The sequence below is a fragment of the Phoca vitulina genome, unplaced genomic scaffold (genome assembly GCF_004348235.1).
Source record: "Phoca vitulina isolate PV1807 unplaced genomic scaffold, GSC_HSeal_1.0 scaffold2, whole genome shotgun sequence".
Classification (NCBI taxonomy): Eukaryota; Metazoa; Chordata; class Mammalia; order Carnivora; family Phocidae; genus Phoca; species Phoca vitulina.
This window is the reverse complement of record NW_022589705.1, coordinates 44,522,993-44,538,933: the sequence shown is the minus strand read 5'-3', so window position 1 is coordinate 44,538,933 and position 15,941 is coordinate 44,522,993. Positions and strand designations below refer to the sequence as shown.

The 15,941-nt window shown below is 35.2% G+C and overlaps 1 protein-coding gene across 10 annotated transcripts in view; it reads left to right on the top strand.

Moving 5' to 3' along the window:
• LRRC7 (leucine rich repeat containing 7) overlaps nt 1-15,941 on the top strand; it is a 533,169-nt gene that overhangs the window by 503,940 nt on the left and 13,288 nt on the right. For 9 of the 10 annotated variants that reach the window (XM_032426318.1, XM_032426311.1, XM_032426345.1 and 6 more), the window contains one exon: nt 12,209-12,283. In XM_032426318.1, coding sequence (XP_032282209.1) covers nt 12,209-12,283 — 75 coding nt within the window. The remainder of the gene's footprint in view (nt 1-12,208; nt 12,284-15,941) is intronic. The other variant, XM_032426355.1, reaches the window with a different exon arrangement.

The following is a 15,941-nucleotide window of genomic DNA, read 5'->3' as shown; positions in this document are numbered from 1 at the left end:
ATTAAAACATCTTTTTTTAGATATAAAACTAAATTTTTATTTTTTTATCTTTTTTATTTTCTTTTGGGGGGGAGGGGCGAGGGAAAGGGGCAGAGGGAGAGGAAGAGAGAGAATCTTAAGCAGGCTCCACATCCAACATGGAGCCCGACACGGGGCTGGATCTCACAACCCTGAGATCATGACCTGAGCTGAAATCAAGACTTGGACATTTAACCAATTGAGCCACCCAGGTGCCCCTAGATATAAAACTAAATTTTTAAAATTAAATACCAAGCGGGTGCCTGGGTGGCTCAGTCAGTTAAGCATCTGCCTTCGGCTCAGGTCATGATCCCCGGGTCCTGGGATTGAGACCCACATCGGGCTCCCTGCACAGTGGGAGGCCTGCTTCTCCCTCTCCCTCTGCCTGCCGTTCTGCCTACTTGTGCTCTCTCTCTATCTCTCTGTCAAATAAATAAATAAAATCTTTAAAAATAAAAAAAAAATTAAATAAAGAAATAAATACCAAGCATAAATTATTTTACAACATAACTGATTATTTCAGCTCCATCTTAGTCAAATTGTAATTTGAGGTTCAGAATGCCACTTTGAAGACATTAAAAGTGAGATTTTTTAAATAAAAAATGTATTTTTGCATATTCTGTTCTTTATGTTGAAAAAATCCTGAATATATTCAGAAATATTGATAGAAATGTAGTCGTCACAATCTTCTATCAGTAGGATTCCCACAGGTATTCCACTTATATGAAACTCTTTAAAGGCATGGCACTGTGCTTTAGCCAATAGGATAATGTAGCTTCTAGACATTATAATATAGAGAAGACAAGACATGGATTTCAGCTTATGAAAGAATATAATAAAACTAAACACAGGCTTGGTTCTTCACAAAAGTATCACTGGGGTATACATGTGAAAAATACAAGGCAATTAAAAAGTACCATTTTAAATAAGAACACTGATTGGGATGTTTTAATTCAACAATAGATTTAGAAAATCACTGGAATTAAGATTGCTATCACTTTATGATATTTTATAGCAATCAGTAAAATATTCTTCAATAAAATTAAAGCCCAAGTACATAGCTACTATATTAGTAGCTATATTAGTTGCTAGAGTTGTACATTGTTTATGTTCCATCTGCTGCATCACTTTAACCACTTAGCATGAAACAAAGTAAGTAAAATATGCAGGCAGAAAATGGTGTGGGAAAAGATTTAGAGACTTTTAAGTCTGTTACTATTTACTGGAAAAGTGCCAGACACTTCTCAATCAAAATATGAAAGCACTTAAAATTAGTTTATAAATAATACTTTATGTAATAACTAACAAGAGTTGACAGACCCATCAATGAAAGAAAGTTAATTACTGAGGGTCAAAAAGATCTTTGGGAAGTGTGAAGTTTTTTTTCCACTTACGAAGTTACTACTACATGATTTAAGTGCTATTCCAGGGGTCTCATAGTATTTCTAGTTTCTTGCTTGAAAAGTTTATAAACCAAAAAAAAAAAAGTTCATAAACCAACTAGAATTCTTGGAAATATTATGAGAAATAAAACAAAAAATAAATAAAAAGGACTAGCTACCAGGTCTCTGCCTGTAGCAATATTATTTAAACTTTTTTTACCCACATAGTATTTGAGATATATCTCAAAAATATGTATTTAATAACAATATCATCCACTTTTCCTCCATTCCATCCCCAAAGTTATTCTGTGCTGGCTCTGGCCTCCAGAGAATCACTGGTAAGCAAAATAATAGACTCTATATATCCCTACCAAGCAAGAACATACTCTAGAGCTTTAACTTTTGTAGTTTGTATTTGCCTAAAGTCAGTTCCCCTAGATGCAAAGCCCGAGATCAGAACTGTTGTGCAAGCAGTTAATTGAAGAAATGCTCTCAGGTGAAATCTAAAAGGAAGGAGGGATGCAGGATAGGGCGGGGAAGAAACTGGGCAAAGATGTGGGAAGCGTGATGGCACAGAGTGCTCAGGAGGATGAGTGGTACCATAGAGTTGTCTCACCTTGAAGAGGGAAACAGCCTTGTTTCCTCACCTTGAAGAGGGAAATGGCCTCCACACAAGGGAGGAGGGAATAACCTTCCAAGCACTTCACAGCAAGTAGGTATTTCCTCCTTGGGTTTCCGGTATCAGGGATTGGCTGTAGGACATTCCCAGGGAGGAGGGAATAACCTTCCAAGCATTTCACAGTAAGTAGGCTCCAGGCTGAGGGTAATTTTCAAGAGAAGTGTCAGATGTGAGCCGTCAGCAGCACCTGGAGGATGAGAACACCAATCTGATAAAGGGTATCTGGGCAGGTCCCCAAAAGTGTCCGTTACAGTATCATGAAAACAATAGATTTTTTTCATCTTTCAGACTGAAAGCCCTTCAGGGCTAGAGATTCCAACATGCTTGCATCTATGAGAAGTACTGCCTAGAACCTGCATGCTTTCAACCCTGGTATCTAACTGAGATTGCCAAAGCAACTGGTATTTCAGTATGGACCTGGAAACTGACCATGTCAGACTTTTTGCAGTGAGACCCATTTAAATCTGATTTTGAATCCTTGTCATTTTTTTGATTAATTTTTTTCTTTAAAAAAAAAAGACAGAGCTATATTCTACAAATACAGTCCTAGTTTCCCTAAGAGATAGTAATCACTAATTGAACCAAATCTGTGTTCTTTGGTAACTAAAGAAAGGGTTTGCAAAACTAGATCAGAAGGAGCAGGGAAGTTTAGAGTCAACACCCTTAGATGGGAAAAGAAAAAAAGCCAGGTAATAAGAGATAAGATCATAGGAATCTAAGACAAGTAAAAAAGAAAACCAAATAACTATAAAACACTTTTATCGTGTCATTTTCCTCTTTTGGGTGTGTGAAGAAATCATGTAAACTCAAAGAGCTGATTCTTTTTTTTTTTTTTTTTAAGATTTTATTTATTTGACAGAGAGAGCACAAGCAGAGGGAGAGGGAGAAGCAGGCTCCCCACTGAGCAGGGAGCCCGATGTGGGACTCGATCCCAGAACCCTGAGATCATGACCTGAGCCGAAGGCAGACGCTTAACCGACTGAGCCACCCAGGCGTCCCATCAAAGAGCTGATTCTTAAGTTCTGCAAATTCTGACTTAAATTCTCCCTAAGATCCTTCTAATAAATTGGGAGAAAGCCACAGACAGATGAGAATAGAGTTCCAGGAGAGACTAAGACAAGTTAACCTGAAAGTCTTAGAACTATACCAGAAAATTAAGCTAGTAGATCAGAATTTAGAGTGTGTTATTTTTTAAAAATAAAAAATTAACCAAAAAATATATATATACTTAAAATATATATTTAAAAATACATATCTATTTTAATAAATCCAGAGTTAGATTAAGCAATGAGTAGATAATAATAGTTAAGGATTATTACATAAGGCCCAAAATTGCAAATATGCATTTGTTTAATTGCCTGTCACCTTTACAATATATTTAGTATAGCTATACATGGTCAGCAACTAATTCTGTCTTAAGTATAATGGAGTAGAAAACTACTTCTATATTTGAAACCTAGTTGATCAAACCCCATCACCATAATACAAATAACATTCCCATAACAAGGTACTATCATTTAACCCCCAAGGACATTCATTAATAGGAAATAGGAAGCAACCTCTTTTCGTGTTGGACTAAACACATTAAAGTGATTAAAGAAGAATCATATCTTACTTTTGTTTGTCTCTTTGTTTACTGAAGTATACCAAAGTCTCTTTGAATGACAAAAATCATATGTTCACTCTATTTCCTCCTTGGGAAAAAAAAATGTTTCTACCTTGACTCTGAATGACGAATTTAGTGGGATACCTGGACTTCCTTTACCGTAAGAAAGACTCCACAGTATGTTCGGTTTGTCTGACACACCAGCTGGGGTGACTTCAGTCCCCTGAAGGACTCCATTTCTGAACTATAAAATGATAATGGGCAAAGAGATAGAGAATCAAGAACCACTTTTCCTTAGGTACCTTCTGCCTGAGTGTGAATGGCTTCCCTTCCATTCATCAGCCACGTGGCGGTCTCAATGCTTTTCCTCTGGGTGACACGAGTCATCATCCTGTAAAACTGTACACATTCTTAGTCCCAAATGTCTACAACTGCAGAGTCCTGTTTCCTTAACTTACACCTGTTAAAAAGTTGCACAGATAATAAACGAAAACATTGCCACTGTAAAATTTTAACTAATAGAGGAAGATAGAGACTCAAAAGTGAAAAAAAAAATTCTTCTTTGTCATTCCCCACTACACTGCCAATGCACAGCCTTGGCCTAGGAGCCACTTCATCAGTCAGTGTATCAGGAATTCACAACTGTGTGCCTTCTGGGTGTTTATCACTTTGACCTCCTGAGTTCACTGCCACCTCTGAGCAATACTTCTAGCCTGGTCTAACTATACAACGACGTGTTAACCATTAAATAAAACCAAAACTTAAGTCTAAAAGAATCACAGTTTGAATCTAGCTTCCAACAAAATAATTTTTCACTTCAAAAATCTTATTTTAGCACAAGTGACAAAGTTTTCACTGAATTCTTCACTTTGCAGTTCATTATTTTGAAATAGGGTCAAAAATTATACCATTGAAGAGGTTTTGAGGAAGCCTGCAGTGATGATAATCAAAAAGCTGATTACCGATACTATTTTAGGAATCGCTACAAAGAAGAATCCACAGCCATCTACAGTCCCCTACTCTTGTTTCTAATAGTTTCTACTATTTTATGCTATATATGAAGCTGGAAGGAAAAGCCAGGAGGGGCTTTGACAGAATCAGTAAACTGTTCAAACTCAGCAATCCAAATATTCACTACCCCTCGAGGTGGCATATTAAATATAGGCTTTAAAGAATTCATGAAATAAAAGAAAGAAAAATATTTTTTATTTCTTTCAAAGAGGAAAAATCTGAAAAGACAATATGTGAAGGAGTTTGATCATTTACCTTTAAGAGAAAATATGAAAATCAAATGAAAGAAAATTTTTTCAGCTCAAGAATTTCATTAAGATACGAACAGGAAGCAAAGGTACTTTCAGTCACAATGGACAGACATCCCAGAGATGTTTCATTGTTTGTTAATAATTGAAATACTGGAGGGGCACCTGGGTGGCTCAGTCGTTAAGCATCTGCCTTCGGCTCAGGACATAATCCCAGGGTCCTGGGATCGAGCCCCACATCGGGCTCCCTGCTCGGCGGGAAGCCTGCTTCTCCCTCTTCCACTCCCCCTGCTTGTGTTCCTGCTCTCGCTATCTCTCTCTCTGTCAAATAAATAAATAAAATCTTAAAATAAATAAATAATTGGAATACTGGAGCAATTAATAAAAGGAAAATTGTAATTATAAAGTAACCAAAACCAAACATAATTTTAACACTTACATTCAAATTTCCCCCAAAAAAGAATAATGCATTATGATCAGCATGAAACTATAAAGATATTCTAGTAGTCAATTTGTCATTTCTTATGGGAATCTCAAATAAAGATGAATAAATAGCTTACTTTTTGGATGCTTTTAGCAAGTCAGAAGAGCAGTATCTTGAAAACTATATATAGGTTTATGTTATTTGGCTACTAAACATATATATATATATATATATATATAGTGTATATATTTATTATCTATATTGGTAGTTAGTGTGTATATATATATATAAATTTGGCTACTAAACAAACCTTTAAAATGACCTAAAAGAAGGATGCAAGCCTAAAGGGTAAACAATGTATAGTTCATCCATTAGGATCATCTCCATTATATTGCCATTAGGGTATTTGCAATCATGTAGTCAGTTTCTATGGGTTTTACCAGTCTCCTTGTTGCTCCAATGAATTATTAATAAATCTTTTACAAATGTAGCCAAGTGATTTCTTTTTTAATGTTTACATTATTTAAAAATGTGTGAAAGAGAGTTTAATAAAGAAATATATACACCATCTATATGTTTATTCCTTTAAATATCTGTGCATAAGATTTTTGAGAAATTTTAGAGGACTCTGGTCAGTTGTAGCATATTTATATCTCTGTCTCTTGAGGGTCAAATTTCCTAGGCTTCTAAACAATTATTTCTGCTCATCTCTTATGGATTTTACATTTCATTGTTTTGTCGACTAAAGTTCATTAATACGCGGAAGCATCATATTCACTGCCAATGCCCCTTCTTCTTCCTCTCTTCCTCCCCACTCTCCTTTAGTTTCTAATGGCCATGGATAAATCTCTTCTTTTGATACATATAGATTCCTCAGTTGTTAAGGTAGCAAATTGTTCAAAGCCTAAGATTTGACACTCAGCAATTAATTTGAAAATTTTTGTGATCACACTCTGATTCATAAAGAGGAGAACTACTGATTAAAACCTTTATATCCTTGATAGGTCAAGTCCTCTACTAATCACAGGGGTTAAGTAAATGCAGTCTATTGTGTGTGTGTACTTCTGCTTCCATGAGCTACAACATAGCTTCATATTAACCTTTCCCAACCCATGAAAAAAAATTATTTGCACATTTTTGGCAAAAAAAAACCCAAAAAACAAAAAACAAAACAAACAAACCTTTAATATCTATTGAATCTATAGCTGTGTTTGTTCTTTATGAGTCAATTTTTCCTCCAGAAACACTTTTTGAACTTTTGAATTATATGAAAGCATAAAATACTGTATTTTATAATATTTAACCAATGTGTTTTGAATTGTAATAATAAGAGTATGCGATTTTTATTTGAGATACAGCCTTCCTAGAAACCAATTTCTTACCATCAGCTAGAGCCAGGATTTTTCAGAATTTTAAAGAAAAGCGTATTTCATAAATTGAAGTTGCAGTTCCCTTAAGACAAGTTCTATTTTGGGGTCTACATTTACAACAGCTGAGACTGTCATAGTCATTCATCTTCATCATTAAAAAGCCATATAAAGTACCTTTCTCTTCTAAAGTTAGAATATTAAATGTTGGCCTTGTAGACTAACTTTCTAAGTCCATTAAGGTTTATGTCCAGAGGTGTATAGACTAGGTAACCAGTAAGACAAGGTCAGATCTTAACACTATGAAAAACCTCCCATACTCACTACTGTTCAAAATTACTTGTGAAAAGTTAAAACTTTTTTAAAAACCTATTCTGGATACTTTTGGAAAACAAAACCATTTATGACTTGCATAAAGACGGGTTTTTTAAAAATGGGGAAGAAAAATGAAATGGCAACAGGTCATGCCTATTAGCAACACCTGGCCAGCCCTCTCTAGATTGCTTTGGTGCAAACGTGTGTGGGTCCCTCTGTGATGCATGAGTCCAGGAGGTTTGTGTCTGACTCAAGCACACCCAGATATCGGTGTCTGAGGAAAGCAAACATATATTCTTTGGAAAAGGCTGCAGTACGTATTTTATTGCTCTGTTGTGAGATGCTCTCTAGAGGTGGTGCTAGGGGAAAACCATTGTGCTGGTCATGAAATGTCAGACATTAGAAAAACACACTCAGACAGTGTGTTAGTAACACATAAGTCAGTAACTAGATTTTAGCAGCTATTACTGTAAAGAGCTAATGATCCTGACTTGGAGATACCAAAGGAAGTAGCCCCTGAAAGTTACTAAGAACCATCAGGAAGCCCTCTAGTTGGGACCCATGTCCACTACTGAAAGAGAACAATAATTGGAACAATTACCACTAAGAGCCACCACTGGAAAACCACAGATGAGGTAGTAGAGACTTCCCAGCCTTCTTCCCATACTCTTCCCTGAATAGGAGATGCAAATCCTCTTAACTGCTGGGCATTCAAGGGAAAGATAACAAATGTTGGCCTTTCAATATACTCCAGATTGAGGGTAAAGAAGAATTTCTGGACAATAAATTTAGAAAAATTAGAGACTCAGAAACTCTCAGTATGGGTCTTACTGGATATAAAGACCTTGGATCTTAGCTCAACCTTCAGATTTTCAACAATTATGGTAACATTGATTGACACTACACTGAATGCCATCCACTGTTCTAAGTGTTTTTGTATATATATACTCAATCTAATAACTATGAGGTATTGCCATTACTATACCCATCTTACTGATGAGGGAAAGTTAAGTACACAAAAGTTAATTAACTTGCCCAGTTTTTGAATGGTGAACACAGGCTAACTCCAGAGCTATGCTCTTACTTCTTACACTATAGGGAAGGCAGAAAAAATGCACCCCACCCCCAGCCCAAAGATAGCCACATCCTAATGCCTAGAATCTGTGAATATGTTACATTACATGGCAAAAAGGACTTTGCAGGTGAGTTAAAATTATGGACCTTGAGATGAGGAGATTATCCTGGATCCAGGTGGGCTTCCAATCTAATCACATAGGTCCTTAGAAATAGAGAATCTTGGGCACCTGGGTGGCTCAGTTGGTTAAGCGACTGCCTTCAGCTCAGGTCATGATCCTGGAGTCCCTGGATCGAGTCCCGCATCCGGCTCCCTGCTCAGCAGGGAGTCTGCTTCACCCTCTGACCCTCCCCCCTCTCATGTGGCTCTCTCTCTCTCATTCTCTCTGTCTCAAATAAATAAATAAAATCTTAAAAAAAAAAAGAATCTTTCTTGACTATGATCAGAAGGAGATGTGAATATAGAAAAATGGTCAGAGATAAATACAACTGCTCGCTGTGAAGATGGAAAAGGGGGACTATGTGTCAAGGAATGTGGACATTTACTAGAAGTTGGAAAAAACAAGGAAACGGATTCTCCACTAGATATTCCAGAAAATAATGCAGCCCTGCCAACACCTTTGTTTTAGCCCAGTAAGACCAGTTTTGCACTTCTAACCTACAGAACCGTAAGATAATAAATTTGTGATGTTTTAAGCCACTAAATTTGTGATAACTTGACAGTAGCCGCAAAATACTAATATATACTGCCTTGTTGAAAAAGAGTTACTGAGGTATTTTCCTTCCTTGGGCAAAATGGTTTTGCTATAACCTTAGGGGTATAGGTTGTTTTGTTTGTTCTGAATGTATTACATGGTAGTTTGTCCCACATTTAACACTCAACCAAATGTTACAAGAAACTGAACAGAGTTCTGCAGAGTTATAAAATTGACCAGATGCCATGATATGGATCTTTGATACATACATGATGGCATTTTACCAACCAGTGGGAAGTTCCTATTCTAATGTTCAGAATACAAATAGTCTGATTCCTCACCAAATTCTGTCATCAGGGCCAAAGCATTCTTTGAAATTTCAGAATAAAATGAATTTGTTGAGAGGGAGACTGACACATTACTACCTGAGCTTTTCCAGAACTGTACCAAAGTCATCAATATTCATCATAACAGATACCACAAAATGGGTTCAGAGGTATTTTTCTCATATGGCCGTATGTATATACATAAATACAGTGAAAAATCAGGGCACTGGCCTTTGCAGGCAGTGTTTTGGGAAACATTCCACCTCCATAAATTCTGAATGCCACAGACCCTTATCAAACATAATACTCATTGCTATCTGCTTCGACTAATGTGTCAGTATGCTGCCTGATAAGATATATCTGTATATATATAGAAAAAAAAAAAACTATACCAGTGGGCAGTAGCAGTTTCTTAGTTGAGTAAATGTATTGATTGAAAAGAAATATTAAAGCTTTAGAAAGCAGCAATAAATGCTTTGGAAGACTCAGGCTACCATAAGAGTAAACTTCAAAGCAAATCTTCAGGGGGCGCCTGGGTGGCTCAGTCGGTTAAACATCCAGTCTTGATTTCGGCTCAGGTCATGATCTCAGGGTCGTGGGATCCAGCCCCACGTCAGGCTCCGCGCTCAGCAGGGAGTCTGCTTCAGATTCTCTCTCTCTCTCCCTCCCCCCTCCCCAGGCTTGCTCCTGCTCTCTCTAGAATAAATAAATCTCTAAAAAAACCAACAACAACAACACAGCAAGTCTTCAAAACAGCGGTTGAATCCCACAGAGCTTTGTGATGGATGAAATTAAACCTGCCACGTACATTACACTTGTATTCTTTCAGCAGTCAGGTTGTGGAGCATTACAAGTTCCTTCCAGCATTGCAGATACGATGGTGGTAATTTAGCTCCTATGGTCTGGATTCATGCAAACATTATTAAAATGGTTCCCATAGAATAAGCTGAAGAAAGGCAATCAAAATTAACTAGGTAGCCCAATGTTGACTGCTGGGATAAAGAGAACAACTTCACCTCCAGCACCCAGAGATGTAGTGGCTTATTTTGGGCAAGGGCATTCTGCCTGTTGTACAGAGACCCAGATAGCAAAGAGGGGGACTAACAGAAGGACCAAGCACATACAGTTTCCTGGACTGATGGCATGAATGTTATGTGCCCGGTGTATAAAGGGCCGTGGGGATTATATTTGTTTTCACAACCAGTGCCATTCCCTGGTCTGGTGGATTCACCATCGTGCCTTCTGTTACTGTCCTTTTCAAACAACCCGTTTTCTTATTCCTTTTGAATTGGCCATTTGTACAACTGAATAGACAAAAGTAACTAGCTGAGCATCACTCTGAATAGTGACACTGTTAACCCAAAATTTTTTTTAAGTTTTTATTATTATTTTCTTGATGTTATAAGTAGTACATAATTATTGTAGAAAAATTAGAAAAGACATAAAACAAAAAGGAAATATATATATGTATACATATATGTGTATATATATACATATGAAGTCTCATTCCCCAGTATAACCACTATTAATGTTTAGGAATATATCCTTCTAGATATTTTCCCCACACAAATATGCATATAAACATATTTCAGCAAAAATAGTATCATAGCATAATAATAGTATCATAGAGTATAATGTTTTATAACCTGCTTGTTTCACTAAGGATTAGGATATTTCTGTAACTCCCATCTAGGACTTTAATGATCACATATTGTAATATTGTGTGAATTTACTGTAATTTAGTTAATCAATTCTCTGTTATTAGACTTTTAGGTATGGTTTGTAACTTTTATTATTACAAATAATACTATGATGAACATATTAGTTCATCATATGAATGTTGCAACTTGTCTAGTTACGTCCTTAAGATAAGTTCTAGAAGTTGCATTACGGGTTAAAAGTTATGCAGTTTTCTAAGGATTTTGATGGCTGTCCATAGTTTCGTTTTTAAATGGGAAGAAAAACAGATTAAAATCAGAAAGATAAAAATCATCCGACAGCTTTAAATTAATAACTTTCATAAAGATCTGAAATGCTAAATGAAAACACACATAGAAGTATTTCAACTCGGGCCTTCTTGTTAAACCATTCACACACACATACATAAAGTTAATGGGTTTAAGTGAGAGGCGTTAAGTTTACAAATCAACAAATAAGATGATTTCCTAAATAACAGGCAATGACATTCCAATATTATCTTCTATTCGATTAATACTTCTTAGGAACTAAAAAAAATAATGTCAACTGTATTGAGATATCATCTTTATTATTTAATACATATTGTTATATAAATTATTTATATTTTTAATTTTTTATAATTGTTGGTTTCTTGACTTTTCTTCTACTATATTATGAGCTCACTAAAGCCAAAAATTATATTCTCTATATCTCTATAACACTAGTAATCGAGTCCTAGCATATGGTAGACATTCAATAAATGCTTGCTTTATATACATGATCAACAAAATTAATTTGACTTTTTTATAAAATAAATTAATCAGTTTCAGGATTTGTAACTACGTTGGCAGAAACTTTATGTTTAAAATGCATATTGGAATTTTCTTATGTTTAATTTGTTCATATACGTTTTATATTAAAATTTCCAGTAATATACAAAGTAATACTGATTGAAATAAACCAGTATCTATATGTAATTCTGATATAGTTTTAAAAGTGTACACTGAATTTACAACCTGTCAGATAGAAGACATTTTCAATGAAGAATAACTTAGGATGATTTCTGAATTATATAAAAGATGGTTTAGTACCATATTTCAAATTATTTAAGAAAGAAATTAAGACTATGCCATGAAATTAATTTATAAATCATAAGTGCACTTTAAAAACAAGATCAGCTTTTGTTATGCAAGTAAAGATGTTGCTTTTCTTAAACTTGACTTGAAGAGTGGTGCTTTGCTTAAAAAATACTATAATAATCTTTGACGCTTACATGTGTAAACTGTTTTTAATCTGTTTTCATTGTTTTCTATGTGAATGAAAATTTTTTAACTAGGCCTAGTTCTTGATAATACAATCCTAACCTCTGTTACTTCTGACTTATAGGGTATCTTTGTTACTAGGGTTCAGCCTGATGGACCAGCATCCAACCTGCTGCAGCCTGGTGATAAGATCCTTCAGGTAAGAGAGATAAAAAGCACTGCTTTCAAATGCCACACTAAAACAGATATGTAACCATGCTATTGAGTGACTTGAATTAAATGATTGGCAATAAGCCCTTTTCACATTTCTTATTTGTCTTTATTGGGGTGGGGGTTAAGAGGCAAGTCAGAAACAAATTCAATCTGATATAATCCTATATATTCCAGTATTTGGCACATGGTAGATGTTCTGCATATTTTTGTTTATATGAATATATTACCAGTATGAATTGGTAATATAAGAAGAATTGAAACATATAAGAATCTATGCATAGCTATCAGGTATAAGTAAGAGTAATGGAGTACTGAAATAGGGTATCTGTGTGACTTTAGATGAGGAAGAAGGGACTGGTCCATATTTAATTTCTCAACAGTAAGCTATACTGTTTGACTACTGTGAAATGCATGGTTATATCTCCCTACTCCCCCATCTCAGATACTTGAACAGAAGTTTAACTATATATAAGGTGACTTATTAAAATGTACTGTCTGATGGAAAGGCTTTTTCCCTAACTTAAAGCTCTGTATAACAGAAAAGGGTCACTCCAGTACACAGTTAAGTAAATGCTTGGTATAACCATTTTGCTTTCTTTGTTCTTCTCTCTGAATCCACTTCTGCTTAATCATTTCCTACATCCCGGATAAAGGCCCTTAAGCATCATCGATTTGTTTAAGATCCAGTATTTTGACTTATGACCCTGAAATTCCCCACTATATAGCTAGCTGGAACTATCTGAAATTACAGATATTTAACCATTTGGAGCAATTATGAAATGGTTCCACATAATATATTGAAGATATAAGGACACTGAGAAGAGAGGACATGTGGGAAAGGAACCTTCTAGTTAGACTAGCTCTGCAAACAGTTACAACAATGTAAGGACCCCACACAACTCAGCTCTGAGGAGATTGTCTATCTTTTATTTACTGAACACTTTCAAAAAGTTCTAGAGAAGTAGAAATCCTCTATAACCATATATGCATATATTTATATATATTATATGTATATATAGCCTTAATATTTTATTCTCAGAAATATTTTAAATTAGCAAGCTCATGAAAACTCAAGTTTTCAAAAATGATAATTCTCTGAAGACTATGGGTTGCTCGAACCTGTGGCAACGTCACGGTAGAAATAGCATCCAACAGATTTGAGTCCATTCCGTGCAAGCAGAAGACCAAGCCAGCAGTTGATCTTTAGAGTTAAAATCTTGAGACAAAATAGACCCATAAAATAATCTAAATTTATTTTTACCATTTTGCTATGGAAGTTCTATGTGTTTTTTATCTCCTAACTGGCCCTTTGATCTTAAGCATTTTATATCATGTCTATGGGACTCACAATTATTATGTGTAAAATGAACTGTGGTTTATATTATATCTGAGGTCCCCTCAGCTTAAAAATTCAACTGTTCAATAATTTTATAAATTTCCATGAAAAACGGTCAAGAATAAACTCACAATGTAATTCCTTAACACTTAGTAAATGCTGCTGTTTAGCAAAGGAAATGGCTAGTTTTTTCCTCTACTCAACTTCAAAGAAATTATTTTGAATCTCTGAGTCTGAAAAACAATGCAGCCAGTTAATCTCAGATCTCTGATCTATTTGAATGCTATGCCGGTTAGAGAAGCCTTCCATAGCTTGAGACGAGGTTGGGAGTGGCCTTCATCCATGACAGAGGTCGCAAAAGAAAGACTTTTCTCTCTGGATTCAGAAGATATGTGTGTGTGTATTTATATATATATGTTTGTTATATGTTAAAATGTTATGTATTCATATATCTATAGACAGGTGGTAGATGGTAGATAGATGATGATAGATGATAGATAGATAGATAGATAGATAGATAGATAGATAGATAGATAATCAGTATAGATGAATATAGATATCCTGCAGAAGGGAAATGAGAATTCAGTTAGTGTCTAGTTGCAGGGTTAGAATACTCTTTTCTGACTGTGTGGTTCTACAAGGATTATGTGTGAGGACATGAGGGTTGAGTATTTCTAGTCCCTCAGAGGTATACAACAACAGCAAAGTGCACCAAGGAATCAATTCCTAATGCAAGAAGTAGGAAGGAATTATAAACCCAATCTGTTAAAAGCCGAGAGTCTGCAGAAGAGTTGCAACCTGGGTAGGCTCTTCGCTCCACAAATGACTATGAAAGATGTAACGTTTTATTTTTGCTCTAGAACTCATTTGTATCTAGTACAATAAAATCAAAGTCCATTTTCAGCAAAAGAAAAATGCACGTAGACTGTAATCAAATAAATTACTATATTTACAGTTTCACTCATATGAGTTAAAAAGCACAAGTGGCCAATTACACTTTCTGAAAGAGATAAGAACAGCTAATTCTAAACTGAAATCATTGCCAGCATCAGATGCTAAGAGGGCAAATTATATTTTTGTCTATAACACTATCGGCTCTTCATTTAAAGAACACTGGAAAAAATGAGTTATCTCTCATTTAGAAGATCCCTAAAATACGTCCTCACCGGAGCAAATTTGTTTACAAGCCTTGATGGCAATGTAACAGCTTAGAAAATCAAGGTAAAAGGAACAAAGAAATAAACAACAACAACAAAAACAACATATGAGCCCCCTAAGTGATGGCAGTTAACAGCAAATAGCAAAAGAGACACTAAATAGCAAAAAAGATACACGTTTCCCAAATCTCCCCCAAGCCCCAAATTTATTATAGAAGAGCTTTCTCTTTCTTTGTCTGTAACTCTTTTTACCCACTACTCTCTTCTTACTCTGTTATGGGATCATGAACATGTTATTGGAATTACATAAAAAGGTGTGCATTAAGAGATAATCTTAATTAAAACATATTCACATGATGTTTCTGTCATTTTACTGTTCATTTTCCCAGAATAAATACACTATAATTAATGAACATATTCAAATGACCTACTGTGTTTAGTGAATCATGTTGCTTTAAGACCCTGTGGAAAAGGAGCTAGCCGCCAGGCTGGGAGAACTGATCACTCCCAGCCTCACCCTCCTCCACAAAGTCAAATCTAACAGGGCAGAGAGAGAACAAGTGTAAGCACATGCATCATAAAAAAATGTTATTAGATTGAACCATGTGAATTTGCCAATATTTGACCATTTTTGAAGTGGTAATTTCGTTGGTTTAACATGATAGTTTCTTTTTTCTAATGTTCTTTCCCGTTAAAATATTCAATCTAATTTATTATACATTTTAAATTCAAAATATATTAAAATATAGAAAATCTATTAATTATAGTTACTCTGTTGAAAAGATGAATAGACTGGGAAAAAAAGAATATATCGTACTTGATAGTTAACATCGTTCACAGTTATAGCCTAATGCTCATTTGTATAAGTATATTACACATTATATGACATATTATATTTATAAGTATAATATTCTATTATATCACTGTAGTCAAACCCTATCCTCTTCATGTACCTGTCCACCGCATTCCCCAGACAGGAGCCTAACTTTGGCAGGAGAAGAGAAAATAAATGATTTATAGATACTTGTTAATGACATCCAGGTTTTACCAGTTATCAAAACAGAGTTTTCTCATAAAGGCATACTAATATGAAACCTATTTGAAGATTATTTCGTAGTCTCTTCTAGTGTACCATAATTTTAAGTGTTTTC